Source organism: Canis aureus, chromosome 26 (assembly GCF_053574225.1).
Source record: "Canis aureus isolate CA01 chromosome 26, VMU_Caureus_v.1.0, whole genome shotgun sequence".
NCBI lineage: Eukaryota > Metazoa > Chordata > Mammalia > Carnivora > Canidae > Canis > Canis aureus.
In genome coordinates, this window is record NC_135636.1 from 29112721 (window position 1) to 29124320 (window position 11600).

At 37.5% G+C, this 11600-nt stretch overlaps 1 protein-coding gene and 1 long non-coding RNA gene across 9 annotated transcripts in view; one reads left to right on the forward strand and one right to left on the reverse strand.

Annotated features, from left to right (window-relative positions):
* The window catches only part of ITCH (itchy E3 ubiquitin protein ligase), a 152787-nt gene extending 143444 nt beyond the window's left edge, over positions 1 to 9343 (forward strand). For 5 of the 6 annotated variants that reach the window (XM_077872794.1, XM_077872795.1, XM_077872792.1 and 2 more), the window contains 2 exons: positions 3253 to 3325; positions 5886 to 9343. In XM_077872794.1, the coding sequence (XP_077728920.1) occupies positions 3253 to 3325; positions 5886 to 5985 (173 nt within the window). In that variant the 3' untranslated portion in view covers positions 5986 to 9343. Of the gene's footprint in view, positions 1 to 3252; positions 3326 to 5865 lie in introns of all 6 variants that reach the window. The other variant, XM_077872797.1, reaches the window with a different exon arrangement.
* The window catches only part of LOC144298226 (uncharacterized), a 35810-nt gene that overhangs the window by 23140 nt on the left and 1070 nt on the right, over positions 1 to 11600 (reverse strand). For 2 of the 3 annotated variants that reach the window (XR_013365168.1, XR_013365169.1), the window contains exon 2: positions 11087 to 11210. This is a non-coding gene — a long non-coding RNA (uncharacterized LOC144298226). Of the gene's footprint in view, positions 1 to 6450; positions 10498 to 11086; positions 11211 to 11600 lie in introns of those variants that run through there. The other variant, XR_013365170.1, reaches the window with a different exon arrangement.

Here is an 11600-nt window from a genome sequence, read left to right on the forward strand (position 1 = left end):
AATTTATCACTAACATTTTTAAGAAGTGACTTATAATGAAATAACATTTAGTTCAATAAATGTATATTTGGGAACAACTGTTAGAAGACACCAGTTAGTAGATACTTGTTCCTCGGGTTTAAGATAAGACCAGAAACCTTTCTGCATAATAAACACTGGAATCTGAAAGAACAGATAGAAAGAGCAAGAAATAATAGACTTAAATATGATAAGAAAAAGGAGGAGGGACACCAAGTGGCTCTGTTGGTTAAGTGTCCAACTCTTGATCTCAATTCAGGTCTTGATCTCAGGATTGTGAGTTCAAGCCCTGCATTGGGTTCCATGTTAGGCATGGAGCCTACTTTAAAAAAAAAGAAGAAAGAAAAATAATCTAAATGAAGTGGGGGTAATAGACCTGTCCAAATAAATTACAGATCATCAAAGTGGAGAAAAATGGAAATCCCACTATAGGCCAAGGCTCTGATACATACAAAGTCCTCAGAGACCGTATTATTTAAAAGTTGAAATGGGTTGACAATAGGAGCATAGGTGCAAAAGTCCACATAGAATTTGTGTGGTTTAGGGGCAGTGTCAGAATAAGATTGAAAACAGCAGGCAACCTCAAAATAATTTCAGTGTATATAATGTATACAACTTGATGTCTTAAAGAAAAAAAGACAACAAAAAAAAAAAAAGAAAAAAAAAGAAAAAAAAAAACAACAAATTGATGTCTTACCATTCTATAAAGTTTTAGAAAGCATTTAAGATGATGTGACATATTTGCAGGATAGCTTTTATTCGTGAAATTCACTAAGATCCCTTCATTTCCTATTTCTCTCTTTTAATATTTGATTCTATGTCTTTTGACTGCAATGCAGACTATTCTGTTATGTGCTAAATAACATTATTAAAATGTTCCATCTGGAGCACCTGGGTGGCTCAGTGGTTGAGCGTCTGCCTTTGGGTTGGGTCATGGTCCTGGGGTCCTGGGACCCTCTTCCTGTGTCTCTCATGATTAAATAAATAAAATCTGGGATGCCTGGGTGGCTCAGCAGTTGAGCGTCTGCCTTTGGCTCAGGGTGTGATCCCAGAATCCCGGGATCAAGTCCCACATCGGGCTTCCTGCATGGAGCCTGCTTCTCCCTCTGCCTGTGTCTCTGCCTGTGTCTCTGCCTCTGTGTGTGTGTGTGTGTCTCTCATGAACAAATAAAATAATAACTAATTAAATAAAATCTTTTATTTATTTTTTTCTAAAGATTTTAAATAAAATCTTTTTAAAAATAATAAAATGTTCCATCTTTGTGGTTAGAAATGCTGTAATGAGAGAATGTTCAGAGTGAGCTAACATAATTTTGTGCTTAATTAATTATTTTAACTATCCTTTTTTATTTTTATTTTTTAAAGATTTTATTTATTCATGAGAGACACAGCGAGAGTCAGAGACATAGGCAGAAGGAGAAGTAGGCTCCATGTAGGGAGCCCGATGCGAGACTCAATCCCAGGACTCCAAGATCATGCCCTGAGCAGAAGGCAGGCACTAAACCACTGAGCCATCCAGGAGTCCCTAACTTTCCCTTTTTATAACGACTATTTCCTACTGGGCCTTTCACAGAATTACTTGTGTAAACACTATGATGTTATTATTTAAAAAAAAAAAAAAAGATTTTATTTATTTATTCATGAGAGGCAGAGACACAGGCAGAGGGAGAAACAGGCTCCATGCAGGAATCCTGACGCAGGACTCGATCCTGGGTCTCCAGGATCACACCCTAGGCCGAAGGTGGCACTAAACTGCTGAGCCACCTGGCCCATTATTCCCACTTTGATGTTATTAAATCAGAAGTACTAATTCATATTTGTACTGGGTTTAGTCAAGAGGAACATGAGAAAATTCTTTAAGTATGACTGTCTCACACAATGCAGAACATTTAGTTTTCCTGGCCCCTACTAATTAAAAAGTCCAGTAACATCACCAATCATTGTGACTACCAAAAAATGCTTTCTAGGGATTGGTAGTGACCTTTTAGAAAACCAGTGCTTTAAGATCACTATTCACTCTGTCTACAACAGAAGATAAATGAGAGAAGAGGCAAGAAGTGGGTATAAGTGTATAAGGATTCTACAGGACCTATAAGCATAAGCATTGTTAATATTGAATTCACTAGGTTGTTTACATTTTATAAAGTTTTAACAATCTTATATTTAAATCAAGTTTTATTGTATAAGACAGTGGATTGTAGTTTCCCTATTGTGTTTAAAGCTAAAATTAGGGGATCCCTGCCTGGGTGGCTTAGCAGTTTAGCGCCTGCCTTCGGCCCAGGGTGTGATCCTGGAGTCCTGGGATCGAGTTCCGTATCAGGCTCCCTGCATAGAGCTGCTTCTCCCTTTGCCTATGTCTCTGCCTCTCTCTCTCTCTCGGTGTGTGTCTCTCATGAGTAAATAAATAAAATCTTTAAAAAAAAAAGCTAAAATTAAGCTTCTTAAGTATTGCATTATTAGGTGAAGCATTTTAGTTATAGCATTCTGTTATGCTGGGAAAGGATGCCAGATAAAACTGCATTTTCTTCTTGGCATACATTAACAAAATGGTTCTCAAACTTTAGCACTCATCAGAATCACCTGGAAGCTTGTTCAAACACCTATTGCTGGGCCTTATCCCAAAGTTTCTGATTCACTTCTGTAGGCTTTGGGTACAGCCCATGGATTTGTGGTCCCCCCCCCCCTTTTTTCTTTTTCTTTGAAAGATTTCATTTATTTATTTATTTATTTATTTATTTATTTATTTATTTATTTTATTTTTTATTTTTTCTTAAATATTTTATTTATTTATTCATAGACAGAGAGAGGCAGAGACACAGGCAGAGGGAGAAGCAGGCTCCATGCAGGGAGCCCGACATGGGACTCGATCCCGGGTCCCCAGGATCACACCCCAGGCTGCAGGCAGCGCCAAACCGCTGCGCCACCCGGGCTGCCCAAAAGATTTCATTTATTTTAGAGAGAGTGTGCACAAGCAGGGATAAGGGCAGAGGGAGAGAGAGAAACCCAAGCAGACTCCACACAGAGCATGGAACCCAACTTGGGGCTCAGTTTCACAACCCTGACATCATGAACTGAGCTGAAATCAAGAGTAGGATGCTCAACTGACTGAGCCACCCAGGAGCCCTGGATTTGTGGTCTTAAGAAGTTCCCCAGTTATGCTAATGCTGCTGGATTGAGGGGGTCAGAATTTGTGAACCATTGAGTATCAAACTGTGGATGATTTTATTGTTTTAGGGAGCAATGGACCACAAAAATTCTGCATTGAAAAAGTTGGGAAAGAAAATTGGTTGCCCAGAAGTCATACCTGGTAAGTAAAATCAGAAAGAGTAGAGAAAATAGCCTTTTCCAGTTACCCTGTTGATAGTAAAGCCTATTGGAAATGAGAAATGAAATACTTTCCCCATGGTATTGAATTATTTTTAATAGCTTTATTGAGGCATAATTTATATACAGTAAAACTACTAAAGATCATAAGGTTACTCATTTAAATTCAGTGATATTTAGTAGATTTTCAGAGTAGTAACTATCAACTAATTAGATTATTTCTGTCACTCCAGAATGGTCCCTTATGCCCATTTGCAGTCAGTCCCTTTTCCTACCCCTGGATTTTTTTTTTTTTAATGTGATATTTAGGAAAACATTGAATTCTTTGCTGAAAGCAGAGAGAAATCAAGCCTGGATAGCTTTTGAGAGAATAGAAATATTTTTTCATTATAAATGTAGTTTAACCATGTTTCCAATAATGTACAGAACTAAAAACAACCCTGTTTTTAATTCACATACAGTGTGTTGGAATTCTAATATGAACAATATTTGAACTTCTTTTGTGAGACATTTCATTAACTTTGCCAGATATTCCTTCATTTTCCCCATCTGCCCTTTTTACTTGTTCTAGTGTCTGTTTCTTTATATTTTCGTACATATTACATACATGTGGTTTTTTAAAAATAACATTGGTACATTTGTTGAAAATCAGTTGACATAAATATATGGGTTTATTTCTGGATTCCCAGTTCTGTTCCATTGATCTATATGTCTTTACTTAATGGCAGTACCACACTGTCTTGATTATAATAGCTTTGTAATAAGTTTTGCAATTAAGAGGTATGAATACTCCAACTTTTTCAAGATGGTTATGGCTCTTCTGAGTCCTTTGGATTTCCATATGAATTTTAGGATAAGTTTGTCAGTTTCTGCAAAGAGGTCAGCTGGGATTTTGATACAAATTGCTTTGAATGTGTAGATCAGTTTGGGTGGGGGGGAGTAAAGTGTTTTATTCTTTTTGAAGCTATTATAAATGAAATTGTTTTCTTAAATGTAGATTGTTAAGATTAATTGCTAGTGTATAGAAATGTAGTTAATTTTTGTACATTAATCTTGTACACATGTACAATACATTTTTTATTTGACCTCTTGTCTCTTTTTCTCAAACTTGGAATAGATTGTGAACCATTACACTCCTGTGAACATTTTATCTCAGTCACATATGAAAACCAGCCTTGTAATTTTGTTAGGTTCTATGTTTTCATTTGCAAGAAGTAAGAAAAGTCAAAATTGTAGATTTATTTTCCCTTTGTGGATAGCACTTCTGATCTCAAATATTTGCTTAGGCTTTATCCTTAAAATATAGCAGAGGGGCCAAAGCCTTATGGCAAATTCACTACCTTATAAAGGTAATAACAGTATCACCTCAAATTAGAAGATACCCCTTAAAACCTCACAGCTAAGAACATGACAGAAATTCAGTAGGAATAGATTATTAGATATTAAAGCAGAAAATTGTTTCTTAAGGTAGTAAACAGTCCCCAACTTAAGATGGTTAGACTTAAGATTTCTTGACTTTACGGTGGTGTGAAAGTGATATGCAGTCAGTAGAAACTGTACTTTGAAGTTTTAAATTTTATTTATTCATGAGAGACACGGGGGGGGGGGGGGGGCAGAGACACAGGCAGAGGGAGAAGCAGGTTCCATGCAGGGAGCCTAATGTGGGACTCGATCCCGGGACTCCAGGATCACACCCTGGGCCAAAGGCGGCAGGCACTAAACTGCTGAGCCACCTAGGGATCCCCTGTACTTCGAATTTTGAGTTTGATCTTTTCCTGAGTTAGCAGTATGTATATGATACTCTCTCATGATGCTGGGCAGTGGCAGTGAGCTGAAGTTCCCAATCAGCCAGCAATCATGAGGATAAACAACTACTACATTTAAACCATTCTATATCCATACAACCTTCTGTTTTTCCACTTTGAGTACAGTATTTAATAAATTACATGAGATATTCAATAATTTATTATAAAAGGTATTGTGTTCAATGATTTTGCCCAAGTGTAAGCTAATGAGGGTGTTCTTAACACATTTAAGGAAGACTAAGCTAAGCTATATTTGGCAGGGTAGATGTATTAAAATGCTTAATGGTATTTTCAACTTATCTTAGGTTTATCCACATGGTACCCTATCATAAGTCAAGGAAGATCTGTACTTAAAAAACTTTTGATAAGAGACCTGTGGCCCACAAAGTGTAGGATACTTACTATCTAGCCCTTCACCGAAAAAATTTGCTGACCACTAATCTAGATTAGGGTGAATAGTAGAGTATGAGAGGACTAACTCTTGGCCCTGTGTTGTATATACACCTGTTGGTTCTTCACTCTACCCTGGAAAGTAAATACTGTTATTCCCATGTTACCAAAGAAGAAAGCAAAATTGAGAATTGAGAAAGGTAAAAACACTTGTTCAAAGGCCCAGTGACAGAGCTGGGATTTGAATTCAATTTTGCCTGACTTTAAAACCAGTGTTGTTATATACTACACTGCTCATATGATTCTTTATATATTTCCTTTTCTCAAGCTAACAATTCTTACTTTTAGTTTTAATCGCCTGGACCTGCCACCCTACAAGAGCTATGAGCAGCTGAAGGAAAAGCTTTTATTTGCCATTGAAGAAACAGAAGGATTTGGACAAGAGTAACTTCCAAGAACTTGTGCCACCAAAGGACAAGAATTTATTTGCAATGTTTGTCCTTTTCCTTCTCTGCTTGTTGCACATCCTGTTGTAAAATTGGGCTGTGACTGTTTAGAGAGTTATTTGAGTGTAAGTAAATTAATGTTATCATTGAGATTTATCTCCCCAGTGATTCTGGATTTCTACTCAGTGTTTCCAGAAATCAGATCTGCAAATGATTAGTCAAACCTTACTTAACATGAGATTTAACACAGCAATGAAATCTGCCTTGTCTTATTCTACTAGATTGTTACCTTAACAACAATTTTGTATGTGTGTCAAAAATCTCACTTGGGAATAGATTTTTTTCTTTTAGAGATTTCTGCAGATATGCAGGGAAGTCCCTTGGAAAACGAATCTGTAAGATCTTAAGCCTCTTGATAAGAGGTATTTGTTAAAAGTGCAAACTTAGTCCAGCTTTTGGAGATGTGAGCAGACTTCTGGTTTGTGCTCTCCCTCTCATATCAGCCTGGCCTGACTGTTGATTTTCCTTTCTGGAGCATGAATCCATGCATCATTTTCCTTGGAAAGTGATGCAAGACTCTTAAATCTCTCTACAAAGTAGTTTTGTTAACTTTGAATTCAGGGAGAAGTTGGTCCCAGCCTGCAAATGACTGTTAACTCTCTTCATTTGGAAGTTTGATTGTTTTAATTACTTTGCAAATACTAAGCTTAAATAATATTAACCCTGTGCTTCCTTCACAGTGGTTTTATAAAAGTTAATCTAGAATTGGAATTAATTTAGCTAAATTCATCAAAGGCCATCATTGACCATTTTTGTATGTTCCTATATATAAATTGCATCTATAATTTTATCATAATCCAGAAACTTCAGTTATATTTTATTATTGCTAAGAGTTCAAGTTCTAACTAGAGTACTTCCCAGTCCAAAGAGAGAAGTCAGTGAAACATCCTCTAAGTTACATTTTCATTAGGGAGGGAGAGCTGTGGTACTGGCTAAAAAGAAGGGAGTAATACATTTACTAGAAATACATGCCTAGTAACCACAAAAATGTATTCTCTGTATGAATTAAAAGTCTTCAAACTTATTTCTCTGACACCTTAGAGTAGTCTTTTCCATTCTTTACATTGTCCTGAATTGGATATTCTCTTCACTCTAAAAATTTTAACAAGTTTTTCCCATGACTATTTAATTTCATACTGCTCCATTAGTATCTGATTAGTGCACTTTTGAACATCTCTATAGTTAATTCTTTTAACTTGGCCTAGCTTAGATTCTGTCTGGGTGGCTGCTGTCAAAGGTTTGACTTTATGGACAGTGGGATGAAGCCTCAGCCAGCTGAGTGCCTATCACAGCTGAAGCCTGAGGAAAGCCTCATAACTCATGAAAAAGGACTTTGGCAGGTTTCTGTAGCATAACCTTAACAAGTAGCACTGAGCCAAAAATAAGAGAGTAGCAAACCCCTGTCCCACAGAGAAAGAAAATGGTTTTCCTTTGTCCCTAAGTATTCTTACATACTGGAACAACAACAAAAACATTTTAAAACTTGTGTATCTGTGCTCTAAAACACTGCCATCATAAAGCAGATTTAAAGTGATTGAAAGGGTTGCCTCATTTAGAAATTGCCAGTGTAAAGGGAGGAGATTAGGTTCTCCCCAACCCTATCTTTAGTTTTTTATTCCATATACTCCAGGAAATGTGTGGTCTCCAAAAGCCCTAGTTGTTTCCAAAGTAGGGACTCTGCCTTTTTGTTGGTAGGGGGAAAATGCTATTGCTTTGTCTTACAGAGCGAATGTCTGCCAACTATCCATTCATTATATAAATCTGAACTTTGGTAATATATGGCTGTGGAGATTAAGCCTTCTCTAAAGACTTACTATTGAGGTGAATTCTCATTACAAAATGTAGTTATCTACAATATTTACTAGAGATCTATGAGATGAAATTAAATAATGTAAGAAAGTAGACTTTTTTTGTTCTACATAATGCTTGATGATTCATTTAGGGACCTAGAAATATTGTGTGAAAATGTATAAATATCACCCAAAAGGCTTTCTGCCCTATATTTTTAAAATACAGAATAGTTATATTTGATGTAGCCCTGGCCCTAGTTCTATAGGGTTTGGCTATTTAATATTTTTATGGAAGAAACGTTTAGTTCTGGAAATGGTAAATGCTTGTATATATTTTTGCAGCCTGGGATCTCCCTATTCCATTTCTTCCTTTAATTTAAGTGGCCACATGTATATGTCTTCCCTGCTGTGTTAGGAAAATGGGGGCTGGATATCCCAAGAATCAGAGGTTATATAAAAATACTACAAATAGACAGCAGACATAAATATCTACCAAATGCTATTTTAAAATTTGGTCCAAACTGAACATTTGGAAATAGATTTATTGTAAGTGTTCAATTAGAGCGATTTCTTAAATCTGAACTAAATTGCTTTTAGAGTCCTTTTTCTTTGTAAGCATTGTAAATGCTAATAAATCCTGTTAATTTTTTTTTTTTTTACTGCATGTTATGTTGAAATAAAAACAAAGTAAAATGAGCAATTGCCTTATTCTTCTGCTCTTTTGGGAGACTGGGGAAGGCAGCATTCACAGCCTGGGTCAGGAGGGAAGGACCTCACTCGTTTCATCAGATAGAGTGGTTTAAAACTGATCAAAATAAATAAATAAATAAAAATAAAACTGATCCAGCAGCTCATAATAATAAATTTCTGCTCTGTCTTTTGATCTTATATCAGAGTGCAGAAGAATGTTATTTCATAAGACTTACAATAACTCTATTTAAAATTCAGGTGTTAATGTTTCATCAAGAGATTGACATACTAATGTCAATGCATCAGAAATTTAAGTGAAAAAATGGCTCACTTGCCCACAAAGATCTCATCCTAAATGAACTATTTTAGTCAAGCCCACTCTGCCACTTTTTATATATCTTGTTAATAATCTAAAACGGTATCAGGGATAACTCATGGACTTTAGACTTCTCTATTTCTATATCCTTCCTTGTTTTGGATGTAACTCCATCTGAACTCCCTTAGGGTAATTACTTCTACTTAATATTGTTGGTATCTCCAGCCCCCCCTTATTTTTTGTTTTTCTTTTAAAGTTATTTACGAAACTATTTGTATATATGCTATGCTTTCATTTACTAAAAACGGAATGGCAGCACTGGATTGTATATTACTGTATTGGAGTTCCTTTGTTTTCTTGAACTGTAATTTCAAATACTCAGGTAACTCTACAATTATCACAGGGAGTCAAGTGCTCTTATAAAGGTCCTTCACGGGGCTGCCTCACTTGCATTTCCTTAAAAGATGTAAGATGTGTTTATAATTAAACTTTTTTGGTCCTTTATTTGCACACTGTTCTGTTAGTTTTGAATAAGGAGGTTTTCCCTACCTGCAGTGAAACCTTCTTTCTGTATGATTAAGTCTCATAGATTTCTGCCTCTCTGCTTTTCTAAGTGGGCAGGTTATAACCTGTCTATACTGTGGAGTAGGTAAAAAAACAAAAACAAACTAGAAAGACCCACTGAGATGAGACTGGATTTATCACCTATATTGAAGAGAACCAAAATGAAGACATCTGCTTTTCTAAGACAACAAAAGGTACTCTAAAACAGGACTCCAGCACAGGTGCTGAATAGAGAACCACCAGCTTACTACCAAGACTGACCTCAAAAAGCCATCCTGCTCACTAGCTTCAGTAGACCTTTTTCTTACTAGGAAACCAGGTGATCATGCTCTCATATTTAAAATAGAACGAACCAGTGGTAAAAGGCTAAGGGGATTGGGATTTTTTTTTTTTTAATGCTGAATTAACAGTGACTAGAGGACATAAACTGCAGATCCCTCCCAGATCCTGAGAAGTAGACCCTGTCCTATTTAATGCTTTATATGAGCAGCTAGAAAGATCTAGTTTCAGTGTGGCTAAAAAAAGGGGTGGGGGTGGGGGGGAGACCAGTCAAGACCAGTCAGTCCCTCCCAGCATGAGAGAATCTTCCATGGGAAATAGTACTTATCATCTGGCTTTCTGGCCCCAAACTGTAATAAAAACCTCAAACAAGACTCAGCTGTGGCTGACTGCTGTTCGCTGGACTTTTTTTTTTTTTTTTTTTTTTAAGATTTTATTTATTTATTCATAGAGACAGACACAGGCAGAGGGAGAAGCAGGCTCCATGCAGAGAGCCCGATATGGGACTCGATCCAGGATCTCCAGGATCACGCCCTGGGCTGCAGGCGGCGCCAATCCGCTGCACCACCGGGGCTGCCCCTGTTCGCTGGACTTTAAATGTTTCCTATTATGTAACTGTAGAACAGAAATTGCTGTCAGCTCCAGCCCATTTCAGTTACCAATTCCTATGTGTGTGTAGGGCTCCTTTATGGTTAGGACATTTTTGGAGAGGATTCCAGGGAATCTTGATGGTTGGCAAGGAGAGGAGGGTCTTCAGTGGAGACCTCAGAAGGACAATGTTCGTCCATTGTTTAGATTCCCATTAAGCAAAGCTGCTGTGGGCAAGAGGGTTTTGTCAAAGCACCCCACAGGGCAGGACCTTGAGAATTTGCAGTTATACGTACCAATCACTGAAAACATTCATACTTCTTCCTCATTTCTAATTCAGACCTGTTCGTCTGTCTTCCCTATCCTAGAAACCAGCACTACACCTATATTCACTTAGTCCCCAGGCCAACTGTCATCATTTATTACCATTTCCCAAACATTGTTAGATATGCCACATGTAACTGTTTAGTCTTCCTGGCCACTCTCTAGGATGATTATTTCTATTTTTATTTTATTTTTAAGATTTATTTATTCATGAGAGACAGAGAGAGAGAGAGGTAGGCAGAGGGAAAAGCAGGCTCCCCGCAGAAGCCTGATGTGGGATTTGATCCCGGGATCATGACCTGAGCTGAAGGCAGCCGCCCAACCACTAAGCCACCCAGGCATCCCTTATTTCTATTTTATAGATAATAAAATGAAGACTCCGAGTGATTAATTTGAGGCTATTCAGTAGCAAGACTGCAAACTGGAATTCTGGACTGTGACTCCAAAGCCTGCCTGTATAAACGTTCATATTCCATTACTAGTAATACTAACCTTGATCCTTTGATTAAGATGATGTCGGCCCAGTTTTCTCACTGTAAAGTGACTGTCCGATCCTCTTAAAATCCAGACACTCCTGAAAGGAGCGCCAAATCCTTTCCCAATTGAGAAAATTTTTCTTTACAGTGGAAAGAAAAATTGGAGTTAGAATATCTGTGTTGAATCGAGCACCCTCCCCAGGAATGTAGCCTTGAACCAACCAGTCAACATGGAATTTCCTGGTCAATACTAGTAAATTTACTGACAGACCTGTTTCTTTACCCTTATAAGGGTTTAAATAATCCGTTCCTTGGGGCAGCCTGGGTGGCTCAGTGGTTTAGCGCCACCTTCAGCCCAGGTCGTGATCCTGGGGACCCGGGACCGAGTCCCACGTCGGGCTTCCTGCATGGAGCCTGTTTCTCCCTCTGCCAGTGTCTCTGCCTCTCTCTCTCTCTCTCTCTCTCTCTGTGTGTGTCCCTCATGAATAAATAAATAAAACCTTTAAAAAAAAATCCGTTCCTTGTTGATA